This window comes from Melospiza georgiana, chromosome 1 (assembly GCF_028018845.1).
Source record: "Melospiza georgiana isolate bMelGeo1 chromosome 1, bMelGeo1.pri, whole genome shotgun sequence".
NCBI lineage: Eukaryota > Metazoa > Chordata > Aves > Passeriformes > Passerellidae > Melospiza > Melospiza georgiana.
Genome location: NC_080430.1, coordinates 123,613,544 through 123,639,746, shown reverse-complemented (window position 1 = coordinate 123,639,746; position 26,203 = coordinate 123,613,544). Strand labels below are relative to the sequence as shown.

The 26,203-nt window shown below is 37.6% G+C and overlaps 1 protein-coding gene across 1 annotated transcript in view; it reads right to left on the bottom strand.

The window, feature by feature from the left end:
• The window catches only part of CRISPLD1 (cysteine rich secretory protein LCCL domain containing 1), a 35,440-nt gene extending 10,698 nt beyond the window's left edge, over positions 1 to 24,742 (bottom strand). The window contains exons 1-9 of the mRNA XM_058031653.1: positions 24,464 to 24,742; positions 6,374 to 6,492; positions 6,107 to 6,239; positions 4,577 to 4,692; positions 3,588 to 3,688; positions 2,292 to 2,471; positions 2,139 to 2,199; positions 1,947 to 2,013; positions 1,202 to 1,332 (exon numbers count right to left, since the gene is read on the bottom strand). Coding sequence (XP_057887636.1) covers positions 1,202 to 1,332; positions 1,947 to 2,013; positions 2,139 to 2,199; positions 2,292 to 2,471; positions 3,588 to 3,688; positions 4,577 to 4,692; positions 6,107 to 6,239; positions 6,374 to 6,492; positions 24,464 to 24,721 — 1,166 coding nt within the window. The 5' untranslated portion in view covers positions 24,722 to 24,742. The remainder of the gene's footprint in view (positions 1 to 1,201; positions 1,333 to 1,946; positions 2,014 to 2,138; positions 2,200 to 2,291; positions 2,472 to 3,587; positions 3,689 to 4,576; positions 4,693 to 6,106; positions 6,240 to 6,373; positions 6,493 to 24,463) is intronic.
• Between the last annotated feature and the right edge of the window lie 1,461 nt (positions 24,743 to 26,203).

Here is a 26,203-nt window from a genome sequence, read left to right as displayed (position 1 = left end):
ATGCCTTAAGTGCTAACCATGTAGGCCAAATTATAGGCCACTGAATTTGGTCAACCATGTCAATGCTCCTCTCTGTGCTGGCTTAGACATATCTGTTGGAAAGGGAAATGATGACAGGTGCCATAGCCTGAATCATTTGTTTGCACAGCACAGAATGAGAGCATAGCCACTGATGATTACCTATCTCCTTGACTCTTGGGTTTGCATGTAAGCCAAATATATCACTCAGAAAAATCCCATTTTCTTTCAGCTCAATATTACCCCTGTGAGCTACACACATGCCACTATTACACATATCCTAAATATAGACAGAAATAAGGACATCAATGTAAAGCTCTGAAGAATACATTATGATATAGCGAAGTACAAGTTGCAAACACCAATAAGATCTTAAATTTAAATATATTAATACTGATGTTTTTCTGTTTTGTCTATAATTATCATTGGCTAATTATAAACGAAACAGCCAAGCATTCTCCATTTCTATGTGTTGCTTTTCTGGGTTTTTCTTTAGCATGTCTACAAGTATTTGGAGATGTTTTCACATACCAGTCTTAGGGAAGGCACCTCAGCAGTGCAATACCTCCAAACTAAGTTTCCACAGTATGCAATATTAGTCCATCACTGGCCAATGTAGAAATCGTACAAAATATTTGTGAAAAATGTCATATGTAAACTGTGGAACTGTGATGAAATTACCAAAGCATACAGGAAGAGATATATTTTCTTCTTTTTCCATATGCACACTACAAGAGGGTTATTTACAAAGATGAACTTGTAATATTATTGCTTTGTTAAATGTCATAGATTGCTTTGTCTGTGTCCAAAACACATAAAATAATCCGCCAGTATGTGCTAGTTTTTGACAATAAATATATATATATTACCAATTAATTAACTGAATACTCTCAACATTATTTAATTACAAACACTAACTAACTGCCCAAGTCATTCTGTAAATTATTTAACCTTCTTTCACATTATTATTGTGCTTACTCTCTGTCCACCATTAAACACTGGCTAAAGTTTCAGAATGGATAAAATATCTCTATATCCAAATGCCTTTTTATAGCGTTTTCATATTCTTTACATATACAAAAAGCATAGCAAAATATTATTTAAAATGTGATGTATTTCATATGAAACAAAAATAAACCGATGAAAACCTTTTCATACATTTTAATTAAAAAAAAAACCTTACCCAATTGACTGAACACCATTTCTGTAAGACTTGATAAAGTAATTTTTCCTCCCTTGCCTAGTCACATCAACCCAACCACCTTCGTTGTCCAGGATGCCATAATGTATGGCAGCTTTACAAATACTGGATTGCTGCAAAACAGAGCAGGAAGAGCAGATCCACGTCAGACAAAAAGCAGGTTTTAATTACAATGTGTCATTAAAAACTTGGTAGAGAGTCTTTTATGTTTGACTTGGTCCATGTAGGTGTTATTTCAAGCAAATAAACCATCACTTTGCTTAACTCAGAGATAAACTATTCTCATTTACAGTACACTTGTTCACAGTACATGCCATTTCCTATACTGTTTTCCTGTTCTACAGAGTAAATTATATACTCTTAGCTAGTATTCAGGTCACACACAAGCAGGTCCGTCTTACTGAAACAATTTATACAAGCATACCCACAAATTGCTGTACTCCTCCTTTAGGCCCACCTTCACATATTTATATGTAAATATGTGGACTCAAAAATTCTACTTCTGTGTATGTATACATATGAAGTTCATTTGCACAGTACACACAGAATAGCAGATACAAATTTATGTCATCTGATGCTTTCTTAAACATTTGTTGTAAGCTTTTAGTTTTGGTGAATGCTGACATCCTCAAAATCCATTCTTAATACAATTTTAACTAGTATGCCAACAGAAAAGACATTTCATCAAACACTCTACTGGTACAAAATCCAATTTAAAAGTATTTACCATTTCATAATGTACACTTCCAATAACTTTGGCTTTGCTATCCAAACAGCCAGCAGGACATTCATACCTAAGAGAATTAAATACAACTTGGTTTTAAATCCTGGGATTACAAAAAGGGGAAATATTCCAGCTCATGTACAAATATAGCCTTTCAGAAAAATCTCAAAATGACAACTGTAAAATTTACCATACCTATTGCAAGTTGTTCCTTTGCACTGATCTCTTAGCCTTACTTCACATGAAACAATCTGAGCTAAAACAAGCAAAAAGCAAATTCACTGTAATGAGTTTGATACTAGAAAATTCAATTTTGTTGACCACTTGCAAATCAGGTAAATTCCTTACACATTTGCTGTGTGCTTATCACTTCATTTTTCTCACTGTCATCAGTGCCTGTGGAGGCTGAAGGTTGATGTGTCCTCGGCCAGCTTTGCACAGTTGCATCCTGGGCTTTGGATCGCTGACGTTCAATCTCATTGGTTTCCTCTTCTGGTTCATGGGGGGAATAAGGTCTTTCTGAATCCTCTGTTTTAGAAAATGGGTAAAAAAAAAAATCTCTCAGAAGAAAAATAAAATTGGTGTGGAATGTAAATCCCTTACTATGTTTTGGTAAAACAGCTTTGTTCTTATAAAACAGTGGACAAATGAAGAAAGCAAGGAAAAGTCTCCACTGCTTCATAAGATGGAGAACTCAAGATTAATAGAACACCTCAAGTATGTTTGTGATAGTGAGAAAAGATATACTTTTTTTTCCCAGCATGTGTAGGAAAACTGAAGTATGGCACTGCTCTTAACGCTCCTGTTTTCATATCTTCATGCCATCAGAACCAACTGGACAAGGACAATCTCTGTTTCACATGGGCAAAGTTTTACCAAGTTCATAGACAGTGTGCTATTAAAGCTTATTTCATAGTAACAATCACTTGAAAATGAGGCTCTTCTACTCATACATATAATATAAATATATTATGAAAATGATTCTGAAAATAATTCTGAAACACTTACACCTGTATCTACATTTCTTACTTAGAACCATAGGAAAGCTATTTGGGCACACACATGCAGCTTTCATATGGTCCATATGAAATTCAGAAGTTATTAACAAAAATTGCTAAATGAGCTGTTCACAGAGTAGAACAAAAAGAAGTAGCAGCTTCATAATACAGTGTGTTTCAGTGTTATAAATGCTATTCCAAAAATTCTAAGTTAATAATCATCCTAGCTGACATTTTCTTTAATTACTAACGTCTTCTAGCTTTGTTCTTGGTTTTTCACACACACCATATCCATGTCACTGAGATATTTTTTTCCCTATAAACAAATTACTGCATAGACTTCCAGTGTAATTACAGAAAGGCATATAAAGAGCACACAATGAGTCTCCATCTTTGTGTACATAAACCCCTGAATCAGCACTTATCAGCAGGAGTTCACTGCACTCCATTCCCTCTGGTGAAACTCAGCCTCATGTATCACAAGTACATATTCCCATCCAGCACAGTAAAGTAGGGCCTAACTGGTCTTTGGGCACACATGCAATATATTTTATCCCACTCTGTTAAAGCACAGTGAGGAAAGAAATCAAAAGGAAAGATTCATTTCTATTCCTGTTTATAGTTGTAATGGTGAAATAGTACATACCTCTGTAACAAAGGTTTTCTCTACAACCTCCTCCAAAACTAGGGGGACATGCAGAACAGGGGCGGCCGGGTTTATAAGGAGCATGACCCCACCAGTTACCCCTTAACAGAAAAAAATAGCAAAAAATGCCTTAAACAATGAGCATATTAACATGTTAATATTAAACAGCACCTAATATATCAAGAAATAAATAATGAAAAACAGCAGGCACATAGATGATAACATTCTTCTGATACTCCCAAGTTACAAGCAATAGGATGAGGGGAAATGGCCTGAAGTTGCACTAGGGGAAGTTTAGATTGGATATTAGGAAGCATTTTTCACTGAAGGGGTTGCCAAGCACTGGAACAGGCTGTCCAGGGAAGTGGTAGAGTCACCATCCCTGGAGGTATTTCAAAGGTGTGTAGATGTGGCACTCAAGGACAGGGTTTAGTGGTGGACTTGCCAGCGTTAGGTTACTGGCTGGAGTCAATGGTCTTAATAGTCTTTCACAATCCAAATGATTCTATGATTCTACACCAAATACACAGGATCTAGTTGAAAAGTCCATGAAGAAAAAAAATTAAGAACTGACATAAATCACTGTAGGATCTTTTTAGACTGGCATAGCACCATAAGACTAAACTCCTCCACTTCATGAGAATGGGCTTCACTCTCTCCTAGATGGAATATCCTACAAAATTTGATCTTAACCGTGGGCTTCCTTTTACACATTCCTTTAAGTCATGGTGGGGACATACATTTATTTTTCAGAAAAATATCACACTATAATAAATGTCTCTGATGCTGTTTATGTACCAAAACACAAGCCAGAAAACTGAAGCACCAGAAAGAGTGTTTGTGCAGCCAAAGGCTGTTTGGGAACAATGCTCTATATTGAAACGGTACAAAAACCAGAAAATCCAGACTGGTTTCCTTGCATATTATTTCCTGGACTATTATAAAGTATCTTGCCCCCTCAAGATATTTTTGGGTGTCAATCTACTTACTTAGGAGAATAATTGCATACAAGATAAACTGCTTTTGGCCAAATCTGCCCCCAGATGTTCATGTTATGACACAAATTAATTGCACAACCGATTCTGCTACTTGTAGCCCAAACAACCTATGGGAAAGAAAAGAGGAAAACCAAAGATGATCAACTTAAAAACAAAACTATCTCCAATATACAAAGCTCAAATTACCAAAGTGATGTATTCCCCTCTGTTATAAATGGCTTGAAGTGGCCTAATTACAAGTGTCAAAGGCCATCCAGTTATATTCTTATCAGAGAGAAAAGTTTTACCTTGCTGGTAAAGATATGCCTCTAATTTTATACAAATGTTCTAAGCATATATTTGAAAGTATAGCAAAACATTTACAAAACATGATTTGAAGATCTGATTCTTGGAATCACAATTAATTGATAATTGTGAGCTGGAAGTTATGGTCCTGTGTGCTGGAGTTCCCAGTAAAACCTAAAGACCCAGAGGGGTTTGGATTGGTTGGACTGAGACAACAGAATTTTTAAGCAGTAAAAGGAGGTAAGAAAGGATAAAAACAATAACAAAAATACTCATACACTGAATAGACCCAAGTAATGGGTTTTAAATGAATATGCTTCTATGCCATTGCAACCTAAGGTGGCTGTACTCCTCTATTCATCTTTCAGAATTAAAAAGTCTGGAATTTTCAAATGATAAAAATATGACAGGTGTTGAAAATCTATGTAGTCAAGTTAAGCCAAATCTGTAAATCCAGCAGGATTTAAGAGTTGAAAGAGACAACTATTGTGAAGAACTAGTACCACAAAAAAGCTGTATCTATGTATTGATCTTGCGTGTATAATAGTGAATGTAATTACAGATTATAGATACAGTAAATAAGAATATAGAGGTAACTTAATTTTAAGATTAGATACAATTGTAAATTATGCTAGTAAACAGAAAAGAAGGGTTTAAAAATTAATAATTTTTAAGCTTTCCAATGTTATATCAAAAAAATTATATGTGTACCATAATATGATCTGAAGATAATGTATTTCCCATTCATTGAAACCATGACTGGTACCCCTCAACAAAAAATCTGGCTAGATACACAGATTTCAGAAATAGGAAGTACATTATCACTAATTTTTAAATCTTTCTGAAGTTAAAATAAGGTCTTTAAGACTACTGTTTGAGGAATTCACCTAAGAAAGCTTTTTTTTTTTAATTATCTGTTTCTTCAACATATTACAGGAAGAGCTATCCAAATAATGCGAAATGCACTGAGCAGTAATACTCAGTTTAACAGGGGCTTGTGAGCTTTTTCCTCAGTCCTGCTGACATTTAAGAGGATGAAATCTAAAGATTTGTAAGACAATCTTACTTTGTCATTGATACCCAGGGCTTTTAACTTGGAGTCTAAACAAATCCTTTTTGGGCATTTGTGCTGTGGAATGTACTGCAGGCTTAGTGTGCTCTGTCAGACCACAACCTAGCTGGGAGTCTCTGTCACTCTTTTCCATAGGTGATTAAAATCAAAGCACACCTACATACCTGTGTGTAATGTGTGCAAACAGGACCAGAGCATCTATATGGACAATACGGATTGCATTCATGAGGATGGGGATATGTGAAATCTCTCACTTCATCATACCATGCCTGGACATGAAATGTTGGAGGCCTGTACCTAGGAAAGACCGTAAAAGTGTATTAGATCATTCAAAAGTTGTAGCTTCTGCCATTTTTTCCTTTTATTAACAAGCAAATTTTGTTAGATTTTTAAAAATCTCATATATTGCACAAAACAGTATCTTAAACTACCTTCCCCAATGTGCCCCCAGATTTTGTCCAATTGATGGAAGAAGGCTTGCTGGTCCATGCTCCCACAGACAGGTTTCAGCCCATGACTCTGCAGATCTCTCTAGTTCTGTGTCCCATGTCTGAAATATAAAGCAAAACAAAGGGAAATCTCCTTAAAAATATTTGGTGTGTATCTTATTCTTTAAAAAAAAAAAAAAAAAGAAAAAGAAAAATTGTCATTATTTTTTTTATTTTTGAAGTTTCTTTGACTGAGGCAGAAGACTGAGAAGTAAGAATTAAAAAATGTATGCTGCATTTGCATTTTGCAAGAAAGAAAAATGCTTTCACCAAGAGAAAAAAAAGTATTAATCCCTTCTCAGCATTCCCTTTAAAAACCTCATGCAGCCATGCTGCAGTTGAATAAAGCACAAATATGAAACTGAAAGGCTTAGCTCAACTTTCCAAGCTAAATTAAGGGCATTTTTTGTCTTGTGAGATTGTTTTTCAGTAATGGGCATTTTTCTTAAATGAAAGGGTATTATCCAACCTGCTTTTAAACAAGACTTTATTTCCTCTAAACTAATAGTTTATGTGAAGTGAATGAGATTTCCTCTTCCTTTTCTATAACCACCTTTTGTTGAAATAATACACAATTCCAATGCAAATTATGAAAACTAGAAAAAGGCTGTCATTCATTGATTTTATGGATAGGTTAGCAAAAAAAGGGACATTCATGATAGTAAAGAGGCATGCTTAGAAGAAGTAAAAAAAAAGATTATGAATTGTTGTTTATCCTTAATTTTTATTCTTTAAGGTAGATCGAAGAATAAGCTTGTAGCTGAAAGGCAAATCCAAGTTTCTTTCTTTCAAAAGCGTACTAAAACATACTCTCCTTGAAAAAAGTCATACCATACTGTGAATATAGTGCAGAATAGTTTTTACTGCACTAAGCTGGGGTTTGCTCAAAGTGGTCCATCGCTCTAGTGCAAAGTATCCATCATTTTGCTTGGCTTTTGGAATTTCCTGATAGCTGTAGAAATAGTTTGCAGATACCCGACTAATACCAACATTCAGTTTAGGAAACTAGAATGCCTTCAGTAAAGAAAAACATGTTGATAGAACCTGAAGTATTTCGTCATATGTTCAGACTAAATTTCATTAAGTGAGACTATGCTATCTAAATAACATTAATTCAGTATTTCCAGACCCAAATTCCCATGCAGACACTGGAGATCGTGTCTACTAATTTTTGGCGCAGATAAAAGGCAGAAAACTCATCAACACAGCCAAAGATTGCACAAATATAACAGACAAATTCCGCATGCTAAAATTTATTTTTCTATGGATTTTGATATGCAGTTTTCAAATTATTAATCAGATAACGCATCAAAAACAAGTATGTCCTTGGTTATGTAAGACTATAAATATGTAAAGACTTTATTCAGTCAATTTAATCCTAGAATATGTGTTCTTGCTTCTCTTCTTCAGAAATCTGTCATGCATTGGATGGCATTTTGTCTGTTATTATTAATATTATCAGCAAGTAAACAATTTGCAGGGTATATTTTGACTCCCAAAATGCAACATTTATTTTGACAGAAATACTCAAATAGTATAGTAATGACAGAATAAATCTGTTAACCTACCTATGGATACAAAGACCACTGACTTTAGGAAACTGTACAAATTTTCCACTCACTCTCCTAGGCCACTATTTCTATGTCATAAACACAACATTTAATCTCCAGAAATAAATATTCTAATCTTAAATCCTGATATATATAATATAATATATTGTATAATTGTATAATTCTTTTCCCCTTCCCTTTAGTTGTCACACCACCACAAAATGTTCTTCTCCCTATTGTACCCATTGTAAAAACACATGATGATTATCACAATTCCTCCACATAAATACTTTGTTCTTATAGGCTGTAGCAGGGTTGCTTCATCTTCCACCACAAAATCACAAGACCGTATTATTTTAAAATAAAAGCCACTACAATTTGTCTTTGTTGCATATATTGTATTGCCACCTAAAAATCTTATAATATGTAGATTTAGTTCTTAGGATTAACGAGTCATAAAGTTAATATATTTCCTGAATAATTGCTATTAAGAATGGTTTTGCCAACTGGACTCTGAAATACAAATTTAGAATAAATTAGACTTATGATAGAACAAAAATTTCAGCACTTGCTCAGTTTTAGACCTTCCTACCTCACAGGCTAGCTACAATTTCTTATAGCTCTTACCACCTCCAGAAAGACAGAAGATATTCTCTTGTAAAGCACGCCCCCACATTTTCCACTTTTAAAAAATCAGTTACAGTTAAAGGAATTGTACTATTGTTCTATTTTTCTAACCACACAAGTTTAAAAATATTTTTTGCAGCTATTTTACTGAAATAATTATACTTTTTTGTTAAGTTTAGAGCTAGGCAATCAATAGTAGTTGCCTGAATCAGCTCTTCAAGCCTGTGAAGTAATTACCTTTAACAAAATTTTCTTTAAAGAGTGATGAAAGCTATGCATGACAGAGCCATCCAGACCTCTGAAAGTACAGCTTTTCAATGAAAAACTGAAATTCATCATTAATCCTCCTGACAGATGAACACCCACACTCCAAGTACGGCTGAAATTGGATATGGTCTTGAAAAAAAATTCCATCTTCTTTAACCGTTTCTCTGCCTTCGTCCACAGTACCAGATATTGTCTTTACTCCCTTTACCTTACCTAGCCAGAGATAAGCACACTTACCACTTTCTAGGCCTCATCATAACGCACTTTACTTGAAGCAGCTTCATTTATAAATACCAAGACATAACTTAATTTCCTTTTCATTTAATCACTTAAGTATATTTAGAGATGTGATGGAGTAAATATCAAAAGTGTTACATATTCAGATATAAAAAAAAATCAGTCAAGTGCAAATTGCACTAAAGGGGGAAAGAACTCGTTAAGTGCAATGTTCATTGTTCTATGGGTTCATTTTCTCATCAAAGCTTCTGCTTCCCAAAACAGAAGTTAACATAGAAGTTTCAACAGAAGTTAAAATTAAAAAAAAAAAACAAAAAACCCACCTCTCTACTAATGAGTATAAATTTTATAAAACATTCTGGAAGAATGTCCAAATATCTCCGTTCCAAAGAATTTCCTAGAGATTAGTCACTTTCTTGATTACCAGAAACTTCAAAGAAAAAAAATGTGAATAAAGCATCGCTAATCTCCTACACCCAGTAGACAAAAGAGAGATACAAGTGCTAGAAGTCATAATTACTTGTGTCTCCAAAACCTACCATGACAGAAACCATAAAACACAAATCCAAACCAATGTAGAAATGAAAAGGCTTGCCAGTCTCCAGGATCACTATAATGATCTTAAATAAAAAGAGGGAAAGATATTCAAGGACCGTTTTCTCCAGGCTCAAGGATGAGGCATCCTGATGAGCAAGAAATCAGGCTACGAGAGCAAGAGACCTGCGTGGGTGAATAAAGGGCTCCTGCCATTACTCAACCATAGCCAGGAAATACACAGGAGATGGAAGCAGGGTCAGGCCAGGGTTGTCAGAGGAAATAAAAATGAAAGAAGGAAGGCCAAGGCCCTTCAAGAATCTGGTCGAGGACAAGGACAGAACAAAGGACTTGTCAAATATATCAATAACAAAGGAAAAACTAAGGATACTGTGGGCCTGTTACTAAATGGAGGGGGCCCCTGGCAGCAGGACACAGAGAAGGCAGTTACTGAACACGTTCTTTGCATTGGGTCTCAGTGACAAGACAAGCCCTCAGGGATCTCTGATCTAGGAGACCAGAGTAATGGAATGATAGCAGGAAGACTTTCCCTCTGTCAAGTAGGATTGGGTCAGAGAACACCTACCCAAACTTGAGATCAGCAAGTTTATGGGTCCTAACAGGATGCATCCAAAAGTGCTGAGAGACCTGGCAGACACAATAGTGAGGCTGCCCACGATCATGTCTGAAAGCTTGTGGAGATCAGAGTGGTGCCTGAGGACTGAAAAAATGCAAATGTCACCCCAATCTTCAGAAAGCACAAGAATGAGGACCCAGGAAACTACCACAGAAGTAGCCCCACCTCAATCTGTTGAAAGGAATGGAGCACCCCATTTTGGTGGCCATCTCTACCAATGAGAAGGACAAGGTGATCAGGAGTAGTAAGCACAGATTCACAAAAGTTAAATCATGCTTGACCAACTTGATTTCCCTCTACCTGGCTAATGAGGGGAGAGCAGTGGATATCATCTACCATGACTTCAGCAAGGCTCTTTACACTGTCTCACACAACATCTTCATGGGCAAACTCAAGAACTGCAGACTTGAGTCAACAGTGAGGTGAGTTGAGAGCTGGCTGAGCAGCAGATCTCAGGGTTGTAATCAGTGCCACAGGGTCTATTTGGAGGCCTGTCTCTAGTGGTGTACCCCAGGGTTTAATAATGGACCAAATATTGTTTAACTTTTTTATGAATTACTTGGATGAAGGGCCAGATGCCTCCTCAGTAGTTTCATTGATGATACAAAGCTGGGAGCAGCAAGAAAAAGCCCAGAGAGCTCTGCAGCCCTTCAGAATCATCCTGATAGGGTGAAGAGACAAGCAGAGAAGAACCATCTGAAATTCAGCAAAGGCAAGTGCAGGGTCCTGCACTTGGGGACAAAAAACCCCAGGTATGAGGGTGCCAAGAGACTGGAGCCAGGCTCTTCTTGGTAGTGCCAGGCAATAGGACAAGAGGCAATGGGCAGAAACTGAGGCATAGGAAGCTCCCCCCAAATATGAGGAAGAACTTTACTGTATGGGTGTCTGAGCATTGGAACAGATTGAGGACTGAGCTCAGTCCTCCTCACCGGAGATTTCAAGAATCATCTGGATGCTGTCCTTTGCCATGTGATCTAGAATAACCTGCATGAGTAGGGAGGGTGGACCAGGTGACCCACAGCGGTCCCTTCCACCCTTACCAATTCTGTGATTCTATAAATGATATCCTAATCCCTGATGCAACCACTTGGAAAACTATCTTTAATTTATATCTGACTACTCCAGTAATGCAAAAATTATACACAGGTGCTAGTAACATGAATTCATATGAAATTTCTGAAAAAAAATTAAAAACTTGTACAAGAAATCTGTAATACTGCAATACCACATCATAGCTTACTCTAAGAAAATTAGGTTACAGGTATTTCTAAAGGCCAATTCTACAGTTACATGTAGGTGGAATTTGAAGAATTCTGAAGATTTTCCACTGAATTATCAACATGTTTCAGAGATGGGATCAAGAACAGAAAGGAGCCAGCTGCTTTACATTTTTGATACTACCTTGAATTTTGTTCTTCTCTTTCAGTAATTAAAATAAGAGATCCAAATTTCTTTCCTCAACTACTTATTCTAATTGAAGTTCTATGAAGAAAAGCTCTGCATCTTAATTCTAAAGATAAAAGATTGTTTAAAGTATTTTCATACTAATCCTGTCAGATTAGTTCTAAATATAATGCCTTTCATGCACAAAGTAGGCTAAATGAAACAAACAGGTAAAATAATCTCCCTAAGTATTTAAAATATACCTGTTTAATGGAATACAAATTTTATTCTTGTGCTTTTAATAGCATTCCCTTATTTCACTTACATGAAGGCAAGCTTTGGGTTTCAAACAATAAAGCATCTCCATATACAAACAAAGATAAACACCTAAGTTTTCATGTTCATTCAGATCAAATAACACAATGAATAAGTTCAAATACAAAACCAATTAGTGATCTTTAAATTGCCAAGTTGTTTGGGATTTTAAAAGAAGCCAGAATAAATATGGAAGAATATGAAGAGTCACAGCAATCTATTTATTTTACATCCTACCAGAAGTAAGCATTTCTCAAATTTTAACCACAATGTCATTAGTGATATTAAAATCTGGCTACTGAAATAAATATAGAGCTGACCTCAATTAAGATTTAAGCTTAATTCAAGAAGTTTTTCCACAATACTCAGTCAGTATTTTACAGATTTAAACTAAGGACATTTTTAAAACAACTCTTTGAAAGAAATGGTAAAGTTGAAAAGAAATCTCTGCATAGCTATAGACAAAGACCCTTTTGTTTGCCAAAGGATGAATTAAACTTCAAACACTGTTACTTAAAAATATAGGAAATTTCTTTCCATAAAAAGGGAGACTATAATTTTTTGAAAAACAGGTGTGCACAGCACCTGATTTATCATCCAGCAGTTCCCTCATCCATGCTCTGATGTCACCAGGTTTCAATGACTGCTCTATGAGAATTCCTTGGTAAATGCAGGGTACTGAAGGGAGCACAAGAAGATGGAAGTTCATCAAGGTAACTGATTCCCAGCACTTTGACTGGGAATCATTTGATACTACATGCAAGGTAATTCAACTTGTTTATCAAGAAAAAGTATTGCTCACTTTGTCAGAAAACTACCACGAGATTTATCTTTTGGACAAGGTACCATCATCAGGGCTGGCTTTCTACATTGAGATAGGCACACACTGAAAATGTCACAAATTGCTCAGCAGTATGAACCTCCTTGAAACTATTCCTTTTGTTTTGCATAACACTGCTAGAGTGCACTTTGAAGTTGTTCATGGGTGTTCATTCCACACAGAGAGACAGAGCAGAAAAAAACAAACCCTGAAATGCAATTAGCATGAATGTCAGGTTCTCAGCATCAATTCTTTTGCTCTACAAATCTGCTTGAATGGCACCACAACAGTTGTCAACACAGGCATTTCTTTCATCAATATCCTGTTAAAACTAGTTCACCATCAAAGACACACAGATATGGCACTATCAGTGTTTCACAAATGTTCTCAAACACTTCCCTGTCTGAAGCCAAAACCCAGCTGGGCAGGTTAAACTAAATGGTAGCAGCAGCTACTCCTCCAGCTGCTGACTCCTCTTCTACCCCAGAAGATTGCACATTTTGCAGCAGGGATGTTGCAGAAAATATGGATCTTATGACTGCTTCTGGTTTACACCATATCACATTTAAATAAACCACAGTTTAGCTTTACATACTGGACTTCAAATTTTGGAATTTAACCTCTGTCAACACAGGATTTAGGTACAGTGTGGACTGAAACAAATGTCCTGCTTATTGGAGGAGCTGCTGTTTCAGTGAGACTACCACATCTTAAATTAAAATTCATCAACAGCCAAACAAATTACATGAGGTGGGATTAATGTACCCTGAATTTAAACAGCCTCAAAGCAGATACCTACATCTGAGCTAATTATCTAAATAACTTTTGCAGTTACATAGACAAATAAGCATCTACAGAAGGAGATAATTTTAGCCACCCACTTTTAACTGAGATAAACTGTGTATTGGACGTTCTCATTTTTCCCTACTAATTAAAGGGGACTGGCCCAAATGCAGACACCTACACCACAGACATCAAAAGCTTTGTGAGATGAATCCCACTATTTGTGTTGCATGAGTATTAAATCAAAAATGTACATTCTCATCCAAGGCACACCAGCAGGAGTCCACCTATTACACCAAAAAGTATTGCAACTGCAAAGGCCAGTAGCTCAAAAAACATTTTCCAGCAAAAATAATTTTTTAAAAACCCTCAACAGTGGTAACATTTTATTTGAATATATTTTCTCATATGTTGGAAGGCAGAAAAAAATCATATGGACTGGGACTATACAGAAATTAAAGAAGAGCTAAAATTCAAGCTCAGTAAAGATGGAAAAGTAAGTACAGTGGGCACCACTGAAAGTAAACATTTACCATGGCATAGTATAAATACCTCATTGCTGTATACATTCTAAATATAGGGAAAGAGTGGTAAAGTAAATACCACGGTACAGTATGGGCATTTATTTACTTTTTAAAGGAATCCACTGTATTAAGACTAATGACACTGAGAAGGAAAAAAAAAAAAAGTAAAGATGAAACATAGAATGAGAAATGCCATGAGCAAATATGCCAGAAACACAGTTGAAAACTAGAAATCACCTGCATGGCACCAACACAGAAAAATGGAAAGGTACACTTAAAACTTACTTCAAAAGACTGATCCTGACTGTAGTCTATCTAGCCTTTTCCACTGAGCCAAATGTATGTGTATTATCCACATTTTTATAATTTGAAATAGTAACAGTACTTTCAGAATAATATTGACTTTTATTTCCTTCTGGATTTTTATGGTTTTAAGAGTAGAGGATCTCCTTGGTATGCAACCTAAACCTCCTACCCTGCTATGCTAGCTGATGTTTTATTGTCACATAAAAAGAAATCTCTCTCTTTCCTGTAACTACCTTTATTTATTTATTTCCCTGATTAACCAAATTCAGCTGCTTCATTCCTTCAATCATCTCATAAATCACATATTCTGTCTTCATAATCAATCTTATTAATCTCTTTTATTCTCTCTAGAATGAGTAGACCAGAAATGGACATTTCCATTTCAGACAAATTCTCATCAGCTTCACACATGGACAACTCCCTTTACAGATTGGTGCCACATATTATTTTTTAAGTCAGTGCAACTCCTGCATCTTTATGTTGCAGTTTTACCACTACACTTTATCCCTTGTACTTCACCAGTTTGATTTCTTCCTCGTTCCATACCTTGCTTAAGTTTCAGCATGTTCATCCCCGGCCATTACTTCTACTTCTCCTACTTCTCAAGTTCTGATTTTAATCATGTTCTTTAAAACAACCCCATCCTGTCCCCAGAATATATATATATATATATATATATATATATATATATATATATATATATATATATATATGTGTGTGTGTGTGTTATATATATATATATATATATATATATACACACACACTGCAGTTTTCAGGTGTACTCCTTGATCACACATGTCATAAGTGTCCAACCAAAACAGAAGAGGGTCCAACACCTTCAATGTTCTGCTTGTTTAAAACGAGATTCTGTCAATTTTCTCTCCCAAAAACATCAGGGTCGAAAGTGTCAAGAGCTCTCCAGAGTCAAAATACGGTACCTACTACTTCCCTAACTACTGGGTGATTAAAAGAGTAAAAATGGATTGGTTTGACGTGATCTCTTCTTGATGAACAGGCATTGGCAGTTTTCATCAGCTTGTCTTTGAGTCATGCTTCGGTGAGACAATTTCATCAGTACAAAAATACTGAAGGAAGTCCATGAAAACTAATCATAATTAATTAGCACATCTGAAAAGCAAATAATTTTCACTCAACTGAGATGCTTACCTCCAGTCATTTGAGTCAGAAAAAAAATGTGGGCTCCCCACTGCCTGAGGTCCCTCATGCAGCATGACCACAAAAACTCAGGCAAAAAAAACCAGGCAAGATTTCTCTTGAAAGTAAAACCCCAACACCACTAACTAGTACTGGTATATTCTTTAAGCACAAAGAAAGAATAGCTAGAACTACCAAACTTTCCTCTACCAAGAAAGTTAAGACAGGCCTTTTATGCTGGAAAACTACTACCTGGCTAGAAGTGAAATGTAAGGAACTTACATGCTACCATGTGGCAGCCTGGAGTTTATAGAGCTTTAAACTGGGCAGAGATCCCTGAATAGACCTTGAGGTTTCAGCTACTCTTTTGGAAAAGAGTAAAAAGCAGGAAAACTGCGGCTTTTGCCTGGAAACAGGAAAGTGGTATATGGCCAAAAATATTGTTCCCAAACACTGAAAAAATTGCACCAATATTTAGAAGTATCTCCTTATTACAGCTTCAAGTGTTTGAGCTCCTTGTGTTGAAGAAGTAAAACCAGGAATAGGAACCAGCAGACATGACTAATCACGTTTAAGTCTCTGTGTACTCTAAGCATGTTAAGAAAACCGTGCTGGAATATTCAGCTTTCCAAGGTGTTCCGAAACAGTGCATTTTCTTTGCTGCTTTTTAAAAGGAGTGCATTGAGACTGTCTATTAGGACATGACTAAAAATCATTCAACTTCTATATTCTAACAGGAATAGAAGAGAAGCAACAGCATGAAAGCTGATCTTGATTTCTCTAGTTTGTCCATTGTCAAATTATGAATTGCACACATTCGTTACAAATACTATTCATGAATATGTATAGCTAATCACAAACTGACCAGAGCACAGGTCCTTACCTCAAATCCTAGTAGTGATTACCAGGTTAAACTCACTGTAACTGATTGCTTTCATGCAGCAGTTTTAGACATGTTACAGAATTTCCTGGACTTTGAACAGGAATTAGCTGTGGTATCTCAAATATGTGTCAAACGAAATGCTTTTAAAAGATGACCACTGTGTTTTGACATAAGTGAATTGAACTTACTGCCAGAAAGCATTCATTGATCATTTGTGACCTGGCATTACTCTCAGAAATAGTTTCAAATAAAATCTCAAAAAAACATTGGAAAATATATTAAAGGAATCCCTGACCACTTAAAGATCCAACAGGGAATTCAGGACAAATCTACTGTGATATGTATCAGGCAGCCAAATCCGGGATTTAACAGCCTCATTTGAAGAAACTGTTATCTTCTTTCATAATAAAGTGAAATTTGTCCATCTTCATATTACTAGAGGATAGCCTTCTGCTTTGAATCACACTTTTTTAATGATAGTGACTCACACCAAATCTAAGGCTGATTATATTTACATAGAACAGGATAACTTCATATCTAGTATTTCAATGAAATAATGTTAGGAAATAAGTATTTTTTTCTCAATTAAAAAGAAAAAAAATAGTTGAGGAAGATTCCAAGGCAAATATGAAAATGGCAGGCAACAGGGAGCTACTTTCATAGATTTCATTGATTCTTTCTGTTTTATGTTCATATGTTATACTTCAGCTTAGATTCTGCTACTGCTGATTAATATTTAATGATCTTCTGTAATTTGGGGATAAAAAACTTCTCAAAAGCAAAAGATGAACAGTGTCTGTCCTGTGTTGCTAATTATTTTATTTTGGGAGAGCTCCCTTAAACTTTGAGACAGTGAGCCTTTTTGCTACTTTCCACTTTCAGTTTCTTTACTTGGAGTTGCTTAGTTGTTGTTGGCATTACATCAATAGAAGTCATACCACTTTTTTTCCTTGGCCACTTCACATTGCACAATCCTTTGCTAAAACTGCCAGGGAGAATAAGAGGATAAGTCAACGTCACTGTGCTCTTTGATGCAGAGTCAGTAGCCTTTGAGCACAGGCAAAGGAGCTGAAGCACTTCCACCAATCTTTGAAGTGAAGCAGAAAAGTGGAAAACCAGAGGGAAAGAGGGCAGGTTCCCTCTGAATAGAGCTGCTCTGTTCTTGGCACCCAAAGTGCTCTTCAGCCACTTAGGCAATTCCACAAACCAAAGCCCTCTGCTCAAAAGGAACAGGAATTGTTTTTAATCAAGCATCCCTAAAGAGTTTCGGTGATGGGTAAGATACACTAAACAGAGACATCAAAATGTTTTGTCAGAACAAAAAAATTCACCAAAACCTGTGTATGCATTACAAGGCCTTCCTTTATGTTTTCTAATGCTGTTTCAATTCTCCTAGGGATACTACAAGAATAAAAAAAAAAAAATCTAATCTAGGAACATACAGAGACACATAGAGAGGAGCTGCTACTCCCTGATTAAACTGATCATAGAACCTAAATGCATCGCAAAAATAGCAAGAAAATTTATTTTGATCCCTATTCAGTCCCTATGATACCATGAATAATCTTTTACTATTATGCAAGAGCTCTATGCACTAATGGGTTCATATTTATCCAAAGTCCAATGGTTTCTATTTAACTATAACAGAAGATTGCCTACAGGAAAATTTTAAAAAAATCTAAATAAGAAAAATTTCCTAATTTTTTTTTCTTATGAAGTCTTCCTGAAGCTACTGAAAGGGAGGCAAGTCTTCAAGCCTCCCAAAATATAAAGCCCTTCATAGAAATCATGAATTAGTCATGGTTTTGAAAGGAATTATATGGTATTAGCACTTTCAACACATCACTACCAAGATTTTCAAACTAAGACTTACAGAAATATTATACCAAACATTATACCAAACTAAGAAAAAATATATCTTTTTTTCTTCCTCTGTGAACAAAATATGGGTCCAACACTGCTGCCAGATACACATCCAGAATTTTCCTGAAGAACCACACAGCTATATGGTACAGCTATACACAAAATATGTACAGCTATACACAGCTATAAACAAAATATGTGCAACTACACACAAATAAATATTCTAATCTGAACTGTTTGAAATGCACCTCTAGAACTTTGTACCTTCCTCACAAGTCTTCCAAAGTAAAACTTTATACAAGCAAGTTATGGGCTTTGCAATGACATCCCTGGTATTTATTGGCAGGATCTGGCCAAAAGACTAGAGATAACGAAATAAGCAAAGACTTCCTTGCCCTAGAAGACACTGGTGTCTCCAATTACAGTAATTACAAAATGCAGTGCGTGGCTTGGGGCCAAGAAATACCAGGTTGAAATGCTCAGCTATCTATCAAGTTGAAACCTGAATACTCTTAAGTATAGCAAAGGCACATGTATGGAATGGGGATCTCACATTAATCATTTCACTTCTTTCTTTGGGAAAATATGTATGACATCAAGGAATGAATACTAAAAGAATGGTTTAAATATAAATTCCTTAACCAAAATTACTTTTGTGAATATTATTCTTGGTGATTTATTTTATTTTGCAAACTACAACTGTTTGGAATACAGAGGAATTAACAACTTCCACTATCCAAATAATAATGACTATTTTCATAGTCTTGACTGCAATACCCATGAAGGAAATTGGTTTTCATTAATATATTCAGGTTTACTAAGGTGCAATGTTTTCAATGAAATTATTGTGAAAAAAAAAAAAAGTTTTTCCAATTTCAGTACATGATACTCAACCAATGCTTCAAAAAAAAAAGATTAGGAGTTCTGGAAGTTTTTCGCCTTTTTATTAACTAGTAGGAATTTATTAATATGCAGCAAACCCTTTCTAGCTGAATAAGAGAACTACTTCACATGAATCCACAACAAACCATATGACAAAGTATGACACAATGCTCTATGCTCTGCTCAGGTGCCTTAGAAGGGGAGCAGGGAAACCTCATTCCTCTCTCCTCTCTTTCCAGCGCTGTTAAATTCATGCGCACAGTAAAGAGAAAATGTTCCTTACACCTTTCTTTAAAAGAAAGCAATCCAAACAAAAAAATATACAACATGCATTTGCCATGCATTTTCATAACACACTGTTCATCATAACCTCAAATAAAGATTTTTCTTTTTCTATTTAAGTCATAATGTCAACAACCCAAAAACTCTCTAAACTTTGAAGGAGAAGGTCTAGGAAAGAATGATCTAACATGCAGTCATAAGGTCACATAAGGCCACTGCAGAAGAGTTTAATGAATTTTTGCAATACTGCTCCCTACAGAGGAGCTTATGCACATTCCCACACCAGAACTCTTCCATACAGGAAAAGAGACAGAAGGTGAGTTGGAGGATCCAAATCAGCCTTAAGAAACAATAGCCAAAACTGAAAACACTGACAGCATCAAATTGCCAGGACTAAACACTATCCTTCAAGAACCTTGAAGAACTTGCTCATTACACTTCTGATTACTGTGCAGTACATTATCTGTCTTGTTACCTCATTAACAAAAACCAGCACATGGTTGATAATATTTTAAGAAGCTTCTAGAAGATCCTGAGAAACCACAGACTAAAAACTGACTTCCACTGGAATGATTTTATAGGGCAAGTTAAAAAAATATACAGATAATTACTCCCACATATATTACACCTTGAAGGTGTCAACATGCAAGTGCAGTGAAATTTTCCACAGAGTTCCTAAGTTACTTAAAAATAACAAACAAACAAAATTAAGCTATCGTAAGGAAAAGGAAGAAGTGATAAATGACAGAGAAGTGATTTAAGAATACAAAATAGTTTTCAGATTCCCTGCAAGATGTGTCCATGGTCTCTGCAGCACACCGTCTCCGCAAAAGCCCAAGAAAAGAGAATGCAATATAGTGTTCACTATTTAAGACAGGTAAAAACAGGATAGGAAAAATGAAAGATAAAGACAGGAGACTCATTAATGCTAAGTGACTGGACAACAAAATGATTTCTAGCATTCAGTGTGAATGAATACAAAGTAATAAGGACATTGCTGGAGAAAACAGCCAACTATATATACACACAGTGGTGTAGTAAATGACCTCTTAGCACATTAGAAAGATCTTGAAGTCATTGTCAATAGCTCTATGAAACATGTCAGCTGTAGGACACTAAGTCAAAAAGTAAAAGAATGTTAGAAATTATTAGGAAGTGAAGAAAATAAATACAGTATAACAATTTGCAGTATGCCATAACTATCCACAGTTTGGTTTGTCCCTTTTGCATTAAAAGGAAAACAGGACAACCATTGCAAAATGGGACAGCTTTTCACATAGAACAGTTTTCAAGTAAAGGAATTAGGATTCTTCAGCTGAAAGCCTTGTAATCACTGAGGAAATTACTATTTCTCACAATAAAGAAAAGTAAGGCATCAAATAGAAGTTTAAAGGAAAACAAATGTACTTTTTCACCCACTACATAATTAAATTTATAGAGCTCTGAAAATTGATGCCATGGATTCAAAAAATACAAGTGGAATCATAAGCTTTCAGATTAATAAAGAAAATTCCATGTGAGACTATTCCATCTGATGCAAAAAGTACAACAGCAGATTGAGGAAGACCCTTAGCTGCTGTCTGCTGGAAGCTGGGGTGCTTCATTGCAGAAGTTTCTCTTTTCACATGCTTTATTCTTATCCTTTTATCTTAGGAATCCATTACTGCTCACCACCAGAGCCACAGTACTTGGGAAGATGAACTTTCATCCAGTAAGTTCAGCCAGACAACCATGAGAACACTTTGTTCATTAGACCTAGCTGCTGTGAATCTTCCTGCACTGTAACTTTAAGTCTCTGAACTATGACAGCCCAATAATGTTTGCTTTTTCAAAGCATATGGGAAGAGTGTACAGCTCAGTAATGCAACTTTTTCATTTTCCTTGGGGTTTTTTTGAATGGTTTTTTTTTTTTGTTTTTTTTTTTTTTTTTTTTGCTTTGTTTGGTTGGGGTTTTTAGTTTTTTGGTTTTTTTTTTTTTTTCTTTTTTGTTTTGTAATAGAACCAAGATCTTATGCTGCAGGCCTTATCTCAAAGGTAAGGCTGGACTTTGTGAGTAATAAAACCAATACCTCCTACCCAATGTGGTTCTCAATCCCACCCATTCCTCAGTTATGCATTCCAATGTTCTTTTATCAGCACTGGTACTCATCTGATTCTGCCACACAGGGAGGTAGTGTCATGACTCAGAGTGGAAAAAAAACCCCTTAAAATCACACGTTTTAAAATTAAAACTGATTCTTTAAGTACTTGGATCAGTCTCATCATCAACTCAGGTGCATTCCAGAGGCAGGAGCAGGACAGAGGCACTTCAGCCAGAGCTGCCTTTTAGTCTGGAACATCTCAGGTAACCTGACAGTGCAGTGGGAGCATGCAGCCCCCACATACTTCTCCCAGCTCCAAGCACTCTTGGGTATCTTAAATTTCTCAACTACACCACAGATTTATTGAGATAGAGGTTTATCAGGGAGGCACCTGGACCTTGCTCATCTCCATTCGGGTTCAGTGAGACATAAAACTTCACTCCCTCAAGCAGAACTAGCTCTATTCAAAAGGAGAGGCTTTACTAACACAAAGGACAGTTTACAGGGACATGAGTGTGCCAATAGCAGGAGACATGTTTGCCAGCATGTCTGTATTAATAAACCACACCAAAAGTAGACAGTAGAATTTAAGCTGCACTCATTTATCTTGCTGAACATCAGGTAAGTATTTAGATGGATGGTTTCCTTCTTCTGGAGCACTATTATCTTTGTAAAGACATTGAAAGGAAAATCTCTAGGAGTACCATAAAAATATATGTGCAAACAATCAGCAGTCCTGTCCTTTCCTCATTCTGCTCAAGCAGCATGTGGTTCCCACTGTCTTCTGAACCCTCCTGTCCCCATTCCCAGTATCAACTCTCCCCTGCTTCCTCCAGATACAATCTTCCTCCCCACTTACTAATAGGTTTAGACTTTTCAAATGGCCTCCCTCAGCAAATGTCTGTGCTCTTAAAGTAGTTTCATAAACTTCTGATCCAAATCACAGTCACAGGTCTTAGATTAACCGTATCCATTCCTGAAATGCTCTTTCTCTCCATCACAATTCCTCAACACCTGCTTGACCACTCAGGCTCTCTCCACACCCTTCTCATACCCTCCACAGGTATCTATCCCTCTGACCACACACTTTAAACAGACCCTTTCACAGGTCACAAACCCTTGCCTATCCTAATCCCTCATTTCCTAGGATATTATGCCAAAATTGAATCCCACTCTCTTGAAAGCTGCTGCCCTGTTCTGAGTAACATCCTAATGTTAAAACTGGGTAATTGCTTTTCCATGCTACTTGTACTCTCTGGCTCAGACACCATTGGAGAGCACAGAAAAAACAACAAAACCAAAAAAACTTGTTCCAGATGTAGACCCAACACAGAGTTTAAGCCCAAGTGTGTGCAGTGCTGGAGGAATCTTTGAATAAAGCTGTCAAAAACCTTACTTCTGTGAGTATATCCAAATTCTCCTTTCCAAGATATATAAGACAGGCAAATGTAGTATGGCATTAGGAATGGAAAAAGCCACATAACTACAAATACCTACACTTTCAGAGAATCTCAAGAAAAAGGCTTGCAGTATTTTAACAAGGGAAAGCAACAGTCTTCCCAATTCTTCTTTTACAAAAAAAAACTTAATAGCTTGTTTTTGAGCTTTCCAGAAAAAAGTTGGCCTGAGTGACTGGGAGCAAAATGTTAACCTCTATTATAGCAAGGTCTCGAAAAGTTGCAACAGAAAACAAAGTTTACGAATTTGTGCAGACAATTGTAACTGAATGGGTTAAAGGGGTTTCAGGTATTATCATCCCTTTGTTTAGAGATGATATGTGGCAATATATCCTGTGATTTCATTCCTGATGGCTCTTAGTCAATAACACTCACATAGGTAAGCTTAAGTTAAACTGCCTTGAATGGGGGATGGACTGGAGAACATTTAAAGGTCTCCTCCAACCCAAACCATCCTATGATTGCACTGATGGTTTAAGCAAGTATGGCTTCTCCAGGACTCATATATACTCAGTTCAAACAGATCTCCAACCTGAAAGTCACCACTCCAGTCTAGGAAAGATATTTTTATCTGGAAATGTGCTAATATAAACCTCTGTCATGGAAAGTAACAAGAAATCTGTAAAATATTTCAAATAAACAACTCAACCTATACCAATGCTCTTTCTCTTGTGCATGAACAGATAAGTCTGTTCATGCACAAGAGAATAATACCATGTGGACACAGGAAAAAGGTGCAGAAAAAAGAAAACTTGCTCATTTTTGTTAAAGCTCTAGACTTCTTAAAAGCTCTAATGACCTGATTTCATCTACTTAGCAAGGAGAGATAGAATTAGCCTTGAAGTATGGCATAAAAACAAAGTTCAGAAACATGGAACTTACTGCCACTAATAATAGTCCAAATATAGAGGCTTCTTAAGGAAAAAAAAATAAACAGAAATTACATTATTAACTTGAACACAGAAATATACAGCCCTCCAGTAACATGTGCCAACTTAAATAGAAGACTTTCTTGTTGTAAGATCCTCATTTTGTTCAGAAATGCCATCCAACCTAGAAGCATGGGAAAGAATACATGCATGCTATCTTGAAACTTCATTGCTCAGTTCTCTTCTCAGATGCTAAATTTTAGGCCACAATTACAATCAACTTTATTGAGTACTGCAATTTTGGAAATTGGCCCCTAACACTGAGGAACTGCCACTTAAATTTAGCAGAGCTATGAGAGATTAAACACATTAATATAAGTAGAGCATGACACTTGATGCACAAACAGGCATTTTTATCTCACAGTTCATACCTGTACAAAGAAAAAAAGACAAACAAGTGACAAGTACTTTAAATGAGAAAACAAGCAAGCTAAGACTGAAAGTATGCTGATTTATAAAGTGATAGCAACTATTCTAAGAACATTTTTTTCTGCATGTCACTATCCGTTTTTCCTTACCATATATTCCATATTGGAAGCTGGTGGATACACCTGACCCCGTAATTTATTATGAAGATCCAAGATACTTTGCATATCACTGTCTGTGATAGCCCTTTTCCCTCTCTGCTTGGCGATCCACCACTCACCATCTTCATCCATGTACTTTTCCAAAAGTTCCTCTAAGAGCGTGGCATTGGGAAGAACCATTGCAGAAACTGCTTGAGCTATGAATAGCAAGGTAGTTACTCTGAGCCATTCCTGTACTACATACTTCATGATGAATGATCTCAAAATGCTCAGGAGTTAGCTCCAAGACAAAGTCTTTCTTCCAGGTTTGCTGGCTGTAAATGCATAAGAGAGAATTTTTAATTTGTAGACTGAAGGACCAGCCTGTATGGATTTATTAAGCAACAAAATCTTTAGTTCATACAGATTTTGTAGCTGTTGTTCTAGGGGAAGAGAGCAGGATGCTGCATTTTTTACTCTAAAAGTGCACACTGTTGATTTGGGAAGACAGCTTATCTTCAGCCTTATGAACTTCTGTTTGTTCAAGTGGTTTTATATATTACATTGACACGCACATTTCAGTGCCTGCATGCAGAAAGCATGCTTTTCATATCTGCTTAAAAGGAGCCAGACATCAACGAAGATTAGACTGTAGATAAGGTCTTCCAGTATTGGAACTTAACAAAAGAAGGTTAAAGGCTTGCAGTCATTGCCAAAGTGTAAACTGAAATCCACAATTAACTTGATACAAAGTATCCCCTCTTAGCGCATTTCAAAATATGACCTTGATTAAAGCTTTTGTTTTACGATTTCCAAAACCCTAATTAAATTAAAGGTACTCGACTCGGACACGAAAACGGGGGAGACGGCGTTTTTCTAGTCACCAAGCAAAGGAAAGCACTGAAAACTCGCACAAAAAGTAGCACCACTTGCAAGAATGCGACATTCTAACAACGCCTACCACACGACTGAGCGCTGTAGGCAGCAAAGCCGAGGTCGCTCATTCTCCCTGGGCGAGCCCGCGCGAATCCCGCCACGGCGGACCCGGCGGCCGGCAGGGAAGCACAAAGGGCAGAGCCGAGCGCTCCCCAGCGCGCCGCCCGCGCCCGGCCCCGCTCTCGGCGGAGCAGCCGACCCGCCCGGAGCGCCCCGGCCGCCGGGCCCGCCGCGGGAGGATGCTGCGGGGAGGATGCCGCCCCGCCAGTGCCCTTACCGCTCCGGCGGCGGCTGCCCGCTCTCCCCGCAGCCAGCTTCGCTCCGCCGCCGCCTCCTCGCCACGCCCGCCTCGGGCCGGGGGCGCGGGCACGGCCTGGCCCCGCCGGCTGCGGCGCTGGGAGCGGCGCTGGGAGCGGCGCGGCGGGCGCGGACGTGTCCAGCAGCGGGGCCGCCGCCGAGCTCAGCCGCCGCCGCAGCCTCCCCCGCCCGCCTCCGGGTCACCACCAGCGCCCCGAGCCGCTCCACGCTTCTCCCCACGGCGCCCGCCCCGCCGGGCATTTATCCCGGGCGGCGGTGACGTGCGGCGGACAGCCCTCCCCGGCACCCCGCGGGGCGGGACGGCCGCGATCCGCGCTCCGCGATCCGGGCACCGCGCCCGCCCCCGGCCCCCGCACCCCGGCACCCGCACCAGCTCCCGGGGCCGTTCCGTGAGTCCGGCGGGCAGCAAGGGCTGGCCGGCACCGCAGCCTCCAGCAGAGGCTGGCCGCGGTCCTGCAAAAGCGATCGCCCAGAAAAGTCGAGGGGGGCCCCGTCCCC